Source organism: Onychomys torridus, chromosome 22 (assembly GCF_903995425.1).
Source record: "Onychomys torridus chromosome 22, mOncTor1.1, whole genome shotgun sequence".
Taxonomy (NCBI): Eukaryota; Metazoa; Chordata; class Mammalia; order Rodentia; family Cricetidae; genus Onychomys; species Onychomys torridus.
The window spans coordinates 39,117,954-39,130,650 of record NC_050464.1 but is presented as its reverse complement, the minus strand read 5'-3'; the positions used below and the strand labels follow the sequence as shown (position 1 = coordinate 39,130,650).

At 47.3% G+C, this 12,697-nt stretch overlaps 1 protein-coding gene across 3 annotated transcripts in view; it reads right to left on the bottom strand.

Annotated features, from left to right (window-relative positions):
- Coro1c (coronin 1C) overlaps nt 1-12,697 on the bottom strand; it is a 75,253-nt gene that overhangs the window by 17,353 nt on the left and 45,203 nt on the right. For all 3 annotated transcript variants that reach the window (XM_036171849.1, XM_036171848.1, XM_036171850.1), the window contains exon 3: nt 6,489-6,611. In XM_036171849.1, coding sequence (XP_036027742.1) covers nt 6,489-6,611 — 123 coding nt within the window. The remainder of the gene's footprint in view (nt 1-6,488; nt 6,612-12,697) is intronic.

The following is a 12,697-nucleotide window of genomic DNA, read 5'->3' as shown; positions in this document are numbered from 1 at the left end:
AAAGACTGATTTGAGAAGAGGGGTGAGAGAAAGCATTCACCAAAAATAAATAATTTGCTGCTGCTTAGAATGTGACGGCTGGAGACAGTTAAGGGCTATCTTTCCATCTCGCAGACTCTGAAGACATCACTTTTTACCTCCTCCCCACCCCCCGCCTGAACTACAGCTTCTGCATTTGTGTCGGCTCACTGCTCTCCAGACAAGGGTGGCCAACAGCAGTCATGGACCTAACTTGACTGCTCTTGGAAGTATTTCAGTCCCTGCCATTTACTGGGGCTAAAATTTCTCCAAGTAAAATATTTAGAAACCACAGTCTCAAAACCTCTCCATATGAAGCCATCGCCAAAGAACAGAAGGCACACTACAGAGCCCTGGACTGGCCAAAGGCAACGAGCAACTCCTGGGAGGAGCACTTGCCCGCTACTCGTTAGTATCAAACACTGCTCCAAACAGCAGGACCTACAATGCAAGCTGTCCACTAGACTCCACTTTTAGGCTGCTTAAAGAATAGGCCTTTAAGGGCTGAAGAGACGGCTCAGCAGTTAAGAGCACTGGCTGCTCTTCCAGAGGACCCGGTTTGATTCCCAGCACCTATATGGCAGCTCACAACTGGCTGTAACTCCAGTTCCAGGGAATCTGACACCCACACATGTGCAGATAAAACACCAAGGCACATTTTAAAAATGCACAGTTTTGCTAGGTGTGCTTGGCGCACATGCCTTTAAATCCAGCACTTGGGAGGCGGAGGCATGCTGATCTCTGTGAGTTCAAGGTAGCCTGACCTACTGAGTGACAGCCAAGGCTACATAGAGAAACTGTGTCTTGAAAAACCAATATATACACAGATAGAAAAACCCTTAAAAGATGGAGGCAGGGCTGGCAAGACGGCTCAGTGAGTAGAGGTGACAGCTGACAGCAGGGTTCAATCCCTGAAGTCACGTGAAAAGATGGACACAGTGGTGCCAGCTGCAACACCTGCACTCCTACCAGGAGAAGGAGGCAGGCAGGAGGGCTGCCTGGAGCTCATAGGCCAACTAAACCTGACCACACAGCGTGGCACAGACAGGGGGACCCAGCCTCAGCAAGGCAGAAAGAGAACCAATTCCCCAAAAGGTGCCCTCTGCCCTCCACGAACCTCCCCACCACACCAGGTAAAATGTAAAAACAATAAAAGATGGAGATGCTAGCATGGTGGCCACACCTATAATCTGGCACTTGGAAGAGGAAGCAAGGCAGTCCTAAATGCAAAGCTGTAAATGAATAATGCAGACTGGCCTTTTCTGGTCCCAACACCGGAGATGCCACTTCAACCAAGTCCGCTGATAAAATGAACAACAGATCCACGTTTACAACCCAATGGGCTTAAATCATTCAAAAGCAGTTTTTAAACTTGAACATAGCCTCTCACAGCCATGTGATGAACCGGCTCTGCTATACTCTCCTACAGAGTGTCAATTGAAGGTGGTCTTGCAGTCCTTATGAATTTCCAGTTCCGCCCGACCCTCTCCACAGGCCTGGCTTTCTGTCAGTGCCCCACTGTCTGTGAGGCGGAGGCTGAGAGTCTGGGAACTTCTCAGCTGGCACGTTATCTATCACCTAAGGCTCCAGGGCCCATGCAGAGCTCTCCTGTTTAAAATGAAAACAGGGGTGTGTGTGTGTGTGTGTAAGTCTACAATCTACTGCCCTTAGCATGGTGGTGGAGGGAGGTGTCAGGACAGACAGGAAGATGAGCAGGCATGCCTGTAAAGTTCCCTTTAGCTGCTCAGCTCTGAAAGCGTCAACACATCTGTCAGAACACACAATTTAGAGCCACAGAATGATTAAAGAGTGATCGAAGTGCCGGGCCCATACTTAAGAGTTTAGGGAAATTAGGAAGACTTAGCCCAGAGCACTCCATAACTAACAGACAGGGGCAGCAGCAGAGGATTCTGGGAAGAGGAGGTCTGAATGAGAGTTGGTTTTGGGATTTGCCCAAACCTTAAATACAATAGAGCAGGTAACAGACCAAAGCGCCCAGGGACAGATGAGAACCCAAAATCCAAGTGACAGGCACACTACTTCCCTGACCGGACAGAGCAGGTGACTGACACTCTGGCCACCTTTCCTACCCCCACCCCAAGGACTGGAGAGGCAGAAACACCCTGGGCCTAGTGGTCTCAGACCCCAGCAAGGGCTTCCTTCCCTTGACAAGAAAGGCCAATGGAAGAGAGCCCCAAGGGAAGGGTTGATCCCGCTGGAGCAGGTAGGAAATGGAGTGGGGGGACACACAGACACGGACACAGCATAGGAAGAGAAAGGCCAAACTAAAGGCAGACAGAGAGCAAGTCCTCACGTTTCTAAACACTACATAAACATGCTCTGTGAGAGCAGTGAGCCAAAGCAAGCCACCTTCCAGAAACTTCAAACTAAACTCACACAATGAAAACTTCACATGACAAGGTGGGGTGAGAGAGACAGCCAGCAGTTAAGAGTTCTTGTTGCTAGAGGACCCAGGTTCTATTCCCAGCACCCACATGGTGGCTCACAGACTTCTACAACTCCAGTTCTGGGGGATCTAGTGCAACAAGCATTCATGTGGTGCACATACAGACACAGATAAAACACCCATACACATAAAATACATAAATGTAAAACTAAATTTAAAAGTATGCTAAAAAGACATGCTTAAAAAGTTAATAAAAAACTAGCATGCTATTGCAAAATGAGATTAGAAAGACATTAAGAAAAAAGAAACATAAATCAGAACTGAAATTTTAAGACAAATCCAAAAAAATTAGAAATTACAAAAAATTGCGAGGTAGGTTGCGCTCAGTGGTAGAGCGCTTGCCTAGCAAGCACAAGGCCCTGGGTTCAATCCTCAGCTCAAAAAAAAAAAAAATTGCTTTAAAAATGAAGGTGTGGGCACACCGGAGAGATGGTTCAACAGTTAAGAGCACTGGCTACCCTTGCAGAAAAACTGGGTTCAATTCCTAGCACCCACAAGGTGGCTCACAACCTTCTTTAACTCCAGCCCTGAATAATCCAATGCTATCCTCTGGTCTCTGTGGCTCTAGCATGCACACGGTGCACATAAACTCATGTGAGCATACAGACACACAAAATAAAATAAAGAAACAAAACATTAATGTACTCCAAATAAAAAGTAGCTGCCCAAGTGGCTAAGAGGAGCAAAGGCCCAAGGAAGATGGCAGTGACGAGGGGGGGAGGCTGGCCAGTCACCTGAGGCAGACCTAAGAGTGCTGGCACTGGAAAGCTTGTCAGCTCAAAGCACCTTCCCCACCCCCTGCTGTGTGGGCTGCAGCATCCAAGAAGCTAGTCTCAGCTGGAAATACCGCCTGGGTCACCAGCTCACCCAAGTGCTTAAGCTGGTCCCCAAGGACAGACCAGAGACTAGCAAGGGAAGCAGCTGAGACTGCTGGTCCCAGATGAGGAGAGCTGCTTGTAAAGTGGATGTCTCCATAGAAGAGACCACCCGTCTACCTGAGCAGCTCATGCTGAGCAACAGGGCTCAGTCCTGACAGCACACGTGCGTCTTCCTGCTGACTGCCATAGATGGGCGCTTTCTAAGTGCAATGTCAAGGAGAAGAGCAGTCAGACGTCTGGTCCACCAGGAGACTTGTACCACCACTGCCTTCACTCAGGCCACTGGGCAGACAAGCCTTGATGAGGTCACTGGCTTTGGAGGGCCACGTTCCTCATCCAAAGTCTGTAGCTCAACGGCCAGGCCGAAAAAGGCAAAGGCTGTAGGACTTGGCACTGAGCCAAATCAAAAGGGCACTGTACATGAACAGAGAAGTTCTCCAAGGTAAAGAAACGGAAGCAGTGTCAACAAGACCTACAGTCTACAGAAAGAAGACAGGCCTGGGTAAACCCAGGTGTGCAAATCTCACCCAGGAGACAGAGCAAGGGAGCTGGGAATTCAAGACCAGCCTGGTCTACACAGAAGTTCCAGGCCACAGAGCTACACAGTGAATGTCTCAAAATACAACAAGGTCTGGAACAAACTGACAAATACTGAAGACAGGAACAGGTCACAGGAGCCCCCAAACTGTGCATGGTAGGGCACACCTACAGTCTCAGTACTCCGTACACCGAGGCAAGGACATTATAGGCTTGAGGTCAGTCTGGGCTATAATACAAGATCCCATTTCACAAGAAAACAACAACCAAAAAAATCTCTTAATGATCTGGGATAATTTTCTGGGGTGGGGAATGATCTGAAACTAGGGGGCTGGAGAAGATGGCTCAGTGGTTAAGACCACTGGCTGCTCTTGTTAGAGGACCTGGGTTCTGCTCCCAGCACCCATGTGGCAGCTCATAACATAAACATCAACTCTGAGATCTAGCTTCACATCTGCAGGAAATTCAGGCCGGAGCCCCTGACCTGCTCCAGAACAGCCAGCAAAATCCAAAGTACAGATCAAACATCGGCATTCTACAACAGGCGTCCTGTAAGAAACTGACAGATAGGGAAAGACTTATACATTGCTGTGCAGAGTTTTTAAACTGTAATGCTGGCCTGGTATTTAGAGAGGCACAGGTGAGCGAGCGGCATCCTAAAGAAAGAGACACTCACAGTGTAGAGGGTGTGGGGAGGGCACAGAGGGTGGCAGAGTAAGAAATCACCCATCCACTCCATTCACTTCACTCGACATTCTCTAAGTGCTGGTGTTTGATGGAAGTCGTCTTAAAGGGTGACATGATCAGTAAGGCTGGCAATGAGGAACAGATCAGACCGGCTTCCCCTCAGCAGTCAGGACTCTCGGCTGTAGGCTCTGGCATCAGGTGTGACCTGTGTTCCTTCCACAGCAAACATATGCATAGTCATTGGCCATCAGTCCAGCAAGCACACACACAGAAGGGCGCCTTTACTGGCAGCACGTTCAATACGCTTTGCCTTCAGCTGCCAAAAGCCCATGAGGGAGGAAGGTGGGGAAATGTTTAAATAATGCAGTTCAGGAACTAATTTGTCTATGCACATTATTTTAGTAATAAAGTATCCTAAACAATGTTTTGGTCCATAAACAACAAAAAGAAAATGGAAGAAGTGTGGTTCTCTGAGCTCTGCCTAAGGCAGAGGACAGACAGCCCATTCTGAGGTAATCAACAACGGCCCCTGCCCCTGCCCACCCTGCTCACATCTGACCTTGTTGACATATCTTGGGAAAGTGTTATGTCTGAGTCAGGATTCCTAATGCTGTGATAAACACCATGACAAAAACCAAGCAGGGGAAACCAGGGCTTACCTCAGCTTCACACTTCCACATCACCAAACTGAGGGAGGGCAGGGCAGGAGCCTGGAGGCAGGAGCTGAGGCAGAGGCCATGGATGGTGCTGTTTACTGGCTTGTTCCCATGGCTTGCTCAGCCTGCTTTCTTTCTTTTTTTTTTTTTCCGAGACAGAGTTTCTCTGTGTAGCTCTGTAGCCCAGGCTAGCCTCTAACTCAGAGATCCACCTGCCCCTGCTTCCTGAATGCTGGGATTAAAGGCGTGGCTACCACCACCTGGCTCAGTCTGCTTTTTTATAGAACCTAGGACCACCAGCCCAGGGTGGTCACTGCCTGCAGTGAGCTGGGCCCTCCTCCATCAATCATTAGTTAAGAAAATGCCCCAAAGGCTTGCCCAGCAGCCAATCTAGTAGGAGCATTTTCTCAATGGATATTCTCTCTTCCTAAATGATTCTACCTTGTGTTTAGCTGACGTAAATGACTAGTACACACTGGAAATTGATCCAAGTCAATAGTCCTGTTAGAGGGAAAGTGTGCACTTAGGAACAGGAGGCTGTCTCCTGAAAGCTGCCTTGAGGAGATAATTGGGAAGCTGAGGCAGGAAGATCATCAGAAGATCACCAGCATGGGCCACCTAGCAAGAAAGAGCTTTTTCAAAACAAACTTTTTGAGGCCGGAGAGATGGCTCAGTGGTTATGAGAACACTCGCTGCTCTTACAAAGGACCTGGGTTCAAGCTCCCACATGGCAGCTCATGATTTGCTAACTCCAGTTCCAGTGCCCTCTTCTGGCCAATGTGGGTGCTACATTACAGGGTGCACAGACAGGGATGCACATAGGCAAAGCATCACACCTATACAATACAAATAAAGGTTAAAACAAAAGCCAACACACTTCTTCAGCAGCAGGTGGAGATATCTTCCAAAATCAGTGTGGAAAGCAGCCCTTGCTATGCTCCACTGACCCCAGTACTTGCTGTGAGTCTACTTTATCTGCACAACTTTGGGCAGCTTGCTGCCCTGGAGCACACAGTTTAGGACAATAGTCCTCTTCACTCTATTTATGTTTTGGTAGGGTGCTTGTCTTACTTGCACTCAGATCTTCCCTATGAATATCAACTGTCAATGGGCAGGTCGTCATCCTCAGACAGAAAAGAACAGAGAACATACAACTCATTGACATAAGGCTTGTCATTTTGCCTTAATGTACAACCCAATGGGCTAACATGGCTAGGATGCGGCATCCACACCCTAGGCACTTACCATAACAGTGCAGTCCTCTGAGCCGCTGGCAATAACCTGATCGTTGTGTGGACACCAGTCTATGTCCAGTACTGGTCCTGTGTGGCCACATACTGTAGGGTAGGATTTGTCAATTCGTCCTGTCTGAAAGAAGAGACAAACCAATCATGTAACACCATCAGCACTTCCTCCTCATCCCCACCCAAGGTGCTGCAGTCTGTGTTTGATCATGTTCCTCTTCCTCGGGGGGCCAATAGGAAGAACCATATTCACTCTAGAACAGTTACTAATGGCACTTCATCACATTACAAGGACCCAAAGTTCTAGAACCAAAATATTTTGTGTGCATTAAAAACAGCAAAGACGTTGGGCAGTGGTGGCGCACGCATGCCTTTAATCCCAGCACTCGGGAAGCAGAGCCAGGTGGATCTCTGTGAGTTCGAGGCCAGCCTGGTCTACAAAGCGAGTTCCAGGACAGCCTCCAAAACTACAGAGAAACCCTGTCTCGAAAAACAAAAAACCAAAAGTTTATTTTATTCTAAATTATGTGATCTGTGTGTACAGGAGTGCTGTGCCTGTGGAGACCAGGGGTGCTGATCCACTTGGAGCTGGAGTTAAAGGCAGCTCTGAGCTGGAAAGTGAATTTGGGTCCTCTGTGAGAGCAGTATAAACTTGCAACTGCTGATCCATTTCTCCAACCCACCCAAGCTTAAGAGAACAAGCTAGTGGAGTATACGTGGTAACTGCTTCAGAAATGACTGACTGTTCAGTTAAGAAAAGCTGGGGCTACTGCACAGGGGCTAAAGGGCGAGGCTGTAACACCTCCATCAACAGCAACGCCAGTCAGTCTAGTTCACACCTGCTGGACCTTCCCACTCAGTTCCACAGTCCAGCTCACAGCATGCTGGGCCTTTCCAGTTGGTTCCACAGTCCAGCTCACACTGGGCCGGACCTTCTCACCCAGTTCCATATCCCACTAAGAAAGAAGAAGATGTTGTTCAAAGTTACCACAAAGTGCCTGTGTTATGTGTTAGAATCTAACAAGCCAATCTAACAACTTGGGGCCAATCAGGACAACTGTGTTATGGTGGTATGGGTAAAATATGTAAAGGTGACTTACAATACCTGGGACATAACAGGCACTTAATAAAACAGTTACTGTTGGTGGTTCTTCTAGCAAAGTATTTACATTACCCTACCACTAAGAATGAACCAATACATGTCACCTGTAAATTTTTTAAAAAGATTTATTTATTATATATACAACGTTCTGTTTGCATGTATTTCTGCAGGCCAAAAGAGGGTGCCAGATCTCATTACAGATGGTTGTGAGCCACCATGTGGTTGCTGAGACTTGAACTCAGGACCTCTGGAAGAACAGCCAGTGTTCTTAACCTCTGAGCCATCTCTCCAGCCTGTTACCTGTAAATTTTTATTGACAGATGACACTACACTGAGTGCTGGAACCTTGATGTGGAAGAGGCAACCCTGTGCTCACCAAGGAGTGGAGTCCAAGAGGGCTCCAGTGACAGTGTGCATTGTCACAGCACAGACAAGGAAGGGTTGCTAAGAAGACATGATCTATGATGAGGCTTAAAGATGCCCAGACCTGCATGCAGATCTGCATGCAGAAGTCATTAAACACAGGGACTGGGGATCTGGCTCAGAGGCAGAATGCTTACCTAGCATAACCAAGACCTTGGGTTCAGTCCCCAGCATTGCAACAAAAAGAAAAAGAAAAACAGGAAATGCCAGTGGACACCACATCCTAAAAGAATCTGGCAAACCACAGCATTCAGAATCAAGACCGCCAGGCCAGAGTGACATCCATTTCCCACGTGTGGGCTCTGTCGAACCCTTCCCAGTTCTTCACCTGTAACGGAATACTGACGGTGCAGTCTTTACCAGCAGATGTGAGACTAAGCAAGCCAAACAAGGTCCAGGGTTTGTTAGTGTCCCAGGACGTGACACACTTCAGAATTCAGCAAACACAGGGATCCACCCTATCATAATGTGGGAAGCACGGAGGCTCTTGTGCTCATGAATAAGCAGGAGGGGAACCAGGAATGTTAAACACACAGGGTCGTTCCTTCAAAGGGAGGGATGCATAACTTGTTATCCACCCAGAAGGCTGGGAACAGACACGGTTCATAGCCTGGTGACCTTTGCACTACCCTCCACTAGACCCTTAGCATGAGCTTGCCAATCTATAAAATCTATCTTCATGGAAGGTGTTACGTGTAGTCAATCTATCAAACCCATCTTTATGGAAGAGGTCACATGTACTTTACAAAAAGTTTCGATGTAGTCTTAAACTTCATTGTGCACATGGGATTGAGTTAATTATCACCAGCAAAGTTTTCACCAAATTGTGCTGTGGCTAATATGCTTATAATAAACTATTTGGGGTCAGACTCCCAAAGTCTGAGCCAACACCAGCCATTCGTCATGCTGAACCAAACTGCCTTCTTGCCTCTTGTATCAGAGACCCCGCACCCTGCACCACATCTCTAGCATGTCTCTCCCTAAAGGAGGAGGGGTGGGTTCTCGTAGTTCTCACAGCAGCCCTACAAAAGCTACAGGAGATGGATGGCTAGCTGACTTGTCCCCTGGGTATACGCTATTGTTTAGGTTAGTGCAGTGGGCTCAAGGGTGTTTGTTCTGTGTGACACTATAAACACTTCTAACTTCCATCTCACTGTGGTTTTAAAGCTGTCCTTCGAATGTGTAATAGATAGTCCATCGTCTAAAACCTCCTAAGACAGGGAGACCAGAATGACGTCGGATTCCCATGTCAACAGACAATCCTGCAGAACAGAAGACAGACAAAACTAAACAGAAACATAGATAATGGCTAAGAATTCCCCAGGTTTCAGCCGGGCGGTGGTGGTGCAGGCCTTTAATCCCAGCACTTGGGAGGCAGAGCCAGGCGGATCTCTGTGGGTTCAAGCCTGGCCTGGTCTACAGAGTGAGCTCCAGGACAGCCAGAGCTACACAGAGAAACCCTGTCTAAACAAAAACAAACAAAACCAAAAAAACAAAGCAAACAAAGAAAGAACTTTCCAGGTTTCAGCACAGGCCTACGAGTCTTTAGACTCAACAGCACAAGTCTCATGTAACACAGTGCGGGCATGGGTGCTCATGCGCGCGCGCTCTCTCTCTCGCTCTCTCTCTCTCTCTCTCTCTCTCTCTCACACACACACACACACACACACACACACACACACACACACTCTCTCACACACACACACATACACACACACCCTCAGAAGCAGCCCCTGAGAAAGAAGAGCATATTTATCCATGGACAGAGCAGTGAGATGAGCTGTATTAAACCCGGGCTTTGGAAAAGGTCACCCTTGTATCCTATGTCCAAATAAACCATCATTCAAGAGTGATCCTTTTTTAAAAAGCAAACAACAAAAACAGACATTCAATAAAAATAATACCATAAATGGATCTTTGTTTAGAAGAGTAAAAAAAAAAGATCAAAAAAAGTGGTCAATATGGTAAGTTTGGTATGAATTAACTGTCAAAAAAGGCAGTGAGGACGGCTAGTAGAGTACAGATCAAAATGGGGCCGAAATGAAATATTATGCAACAATAACAACAGAAACAAGAAAGCAAAGTCAGACAGGTCAGGAAATCAAAGAAGGCACAGCAAACACCAGAACGTCAGGGGGAACAGGGTCACAACAAGCTGGACATGCACAGGGTGGGAACCCAGGAACAACATCAGAGAATCCATCTGACAACTCCACATGAAACTATCTCATAAACAAAAAATGTAACTGGTCAAAAGGTACTCGATTAAAACAAACAAGACAACTTGAAATACCACTGGAAAGGGAGTTCCAGGCCAGCAGGAACTACACAGTAAGATCCTGTCAAAAGATTGCCTGAAACAGTTGTCCAAAGAACAGAGAGGGAATGCCCCTGAGATTGCCTCAGGACATGAGGAGAGGGCAGTACAGGCAGAGGACAGCAGGAAACAGGAGCTTCAAACTCCACTCACACCAGCTGGCTCCTCTAGAGGACCTGGGTTTGGTTCCCACCACTGACATGGCAGCTCACAACCATCGGTAACTCCAAATCCAGAGGATCTAGTACCGTCTTCTGGCCTCTGAGGGCACCAGGCAGGCACGTATGCAGACAAAATCCTCATACACATAAAAATAAATACATAACATTTTAAGGAAGAAAGGATGGACGGAAGGAAGGAAGGAAGGAAGGAAGAAAGGAAGGAAGGAAGGAAGGAAGGAAGGACAGACAAACAAAACAGTGTGAGTTGTTCTAAAATAAGGTGGTGCGTGCCTGTAATCCCAGCACTGGGGGAAATGAGCAAGAGGCATGTGAGTTTGAGACTAGCCTGAGCTACAAAGAGATCCTGTCTCAAAACCAAACAACACACACACACACCAAGGAAAAAGACAAGTTTGAAAGCAGAAGAGACATAGCACCACAGTCAGTGAGACCACGTAGGCAGACAGAATAGCAGATGGTATGAGCAAAGGGTTCACGTGGGGGAACCCTGGGACCCAACAAATGTGTGAGAAGATAGTCGTCTCTCTGGTAACTAGAGAACCGCCAGTTAAAATGACAAGGGCCGAGGGACTGCACGGTGGCTAAAGACCCTTGGTTCTCTTCCACAAGACTTGCACTCAGTCCCCAGTTGGGCAGCTCCCAACCACCTGTTACTCCAGCTGCAGAGAATCCCAGACACTCTTCTGGCCTCACTGGGCACCTGCACATGCACACAACACACACACAATAAATTAAAAAGGATGAGGCGCCACTTGACATCTATTACAAATGGCATAGATGAAAAGGTCTAAAGAGAAGAGCTGACAGGAGGGACGTCTCGTCACACTTCCTTCTGTAACAGTGACAGCTACAGTGATGCCATCCCCCAAAGTGTCACTTTCTAAACGATCTTGGTGAGGGAAACATCCCCGTGTTTTTATGAGGAAGATTCTCTGTGAGAGCATTCCAACAGTGGCAGAAGAAAGACATTTCACTGTCCTCAACCATGGGAACCAACACTTATGTGAACGTTTCATGCCCACAAACATACATATAAAAACAGAAGCATGTGTGTTCACGTGCAGTCGACCTGCAATGCTAACACTGCTGAGGTTGCTCATGGACTAAACGAAAACAACTTAAAATAGAGACGGATGAGCAGATTTGAGGTGACCCTGCCTGGTGAAGGAAAGGACAAAGGGTGGCTTTCCAGCCGCGGCTGTGGCTCTTTTCTTTCAAGAGAGAGGAAACCAATATGGCAAAACTAACATCTGCTCAACCTCATGGGCGAGCACAGATCCCATTTTAGTTGATGCTTCCTATAAAAAATAAAAACTCAAGCATATCAATATATTGCTATGAATTTTACATTAAGATTTTAAATCCCATTATTTATGTGTGTATGCACACAGGTCTCTCCTTCCAGCACGTGGGTCTCAAGGGCGGAAATGTGGCGGGTTTGGTGGCAGAAGCCTCCAGCCACTAAAACCATTTCACTGGTCACTAACTATTAATATTTCTCCCTAGCATAAGTTTTCCTGCTGGACTGTCTTCTGCCAGGGCTTCTGGACCCCAAGCCCCACCTGGCACCATGACGACAAGCACAGTGCTGAATTGGGACTCTCCAGAACAACGGGTGGCGTTTGGTCTGGGATAAGCAGGGCCACTGACGAGAGGGAGGCGAGTCAGAGCTGAACCTGGAGCACTAGCCCTAGTTAATTAGCCTAACTACACACAGGAAGCCTAACTACCCCAGCTAAAAGTACCAGCTACAAGTGAGCAGGTAGGTACCACATGTATTTTTTACCCAAGAAAGATCTCCGAGAACAAGCAGTATTTCTGCCATTCCCTCTGAGTCACAACAAGCCCACAGTATCAGAACATCATGTTGTATTTCCCCGGGAACCTGCCCGCTGCTAAAAGGGCAACTTCCTTTCTATTGAAACCAGTAACAACAATGAGCAGAACACAGTGGTGCACACCTTTAATACCAGCACTCTGAAGGTAGAGGTGAGTGGATCTCTGTGAGTTCAAGGCCAGTCTGGTCTACAGAGTGAATTCTGGCTAGCCAACAGAAACACCAACTAAAACAAACAACAGGTAACCGTGACAGTGAATGCTTTCGTGGTGCGAACAGGATCATTGATGGTACAGGAACTTAATTACTCCCACTCTCTAAATAAATGGAGGCACAGTACCCAAGAGGC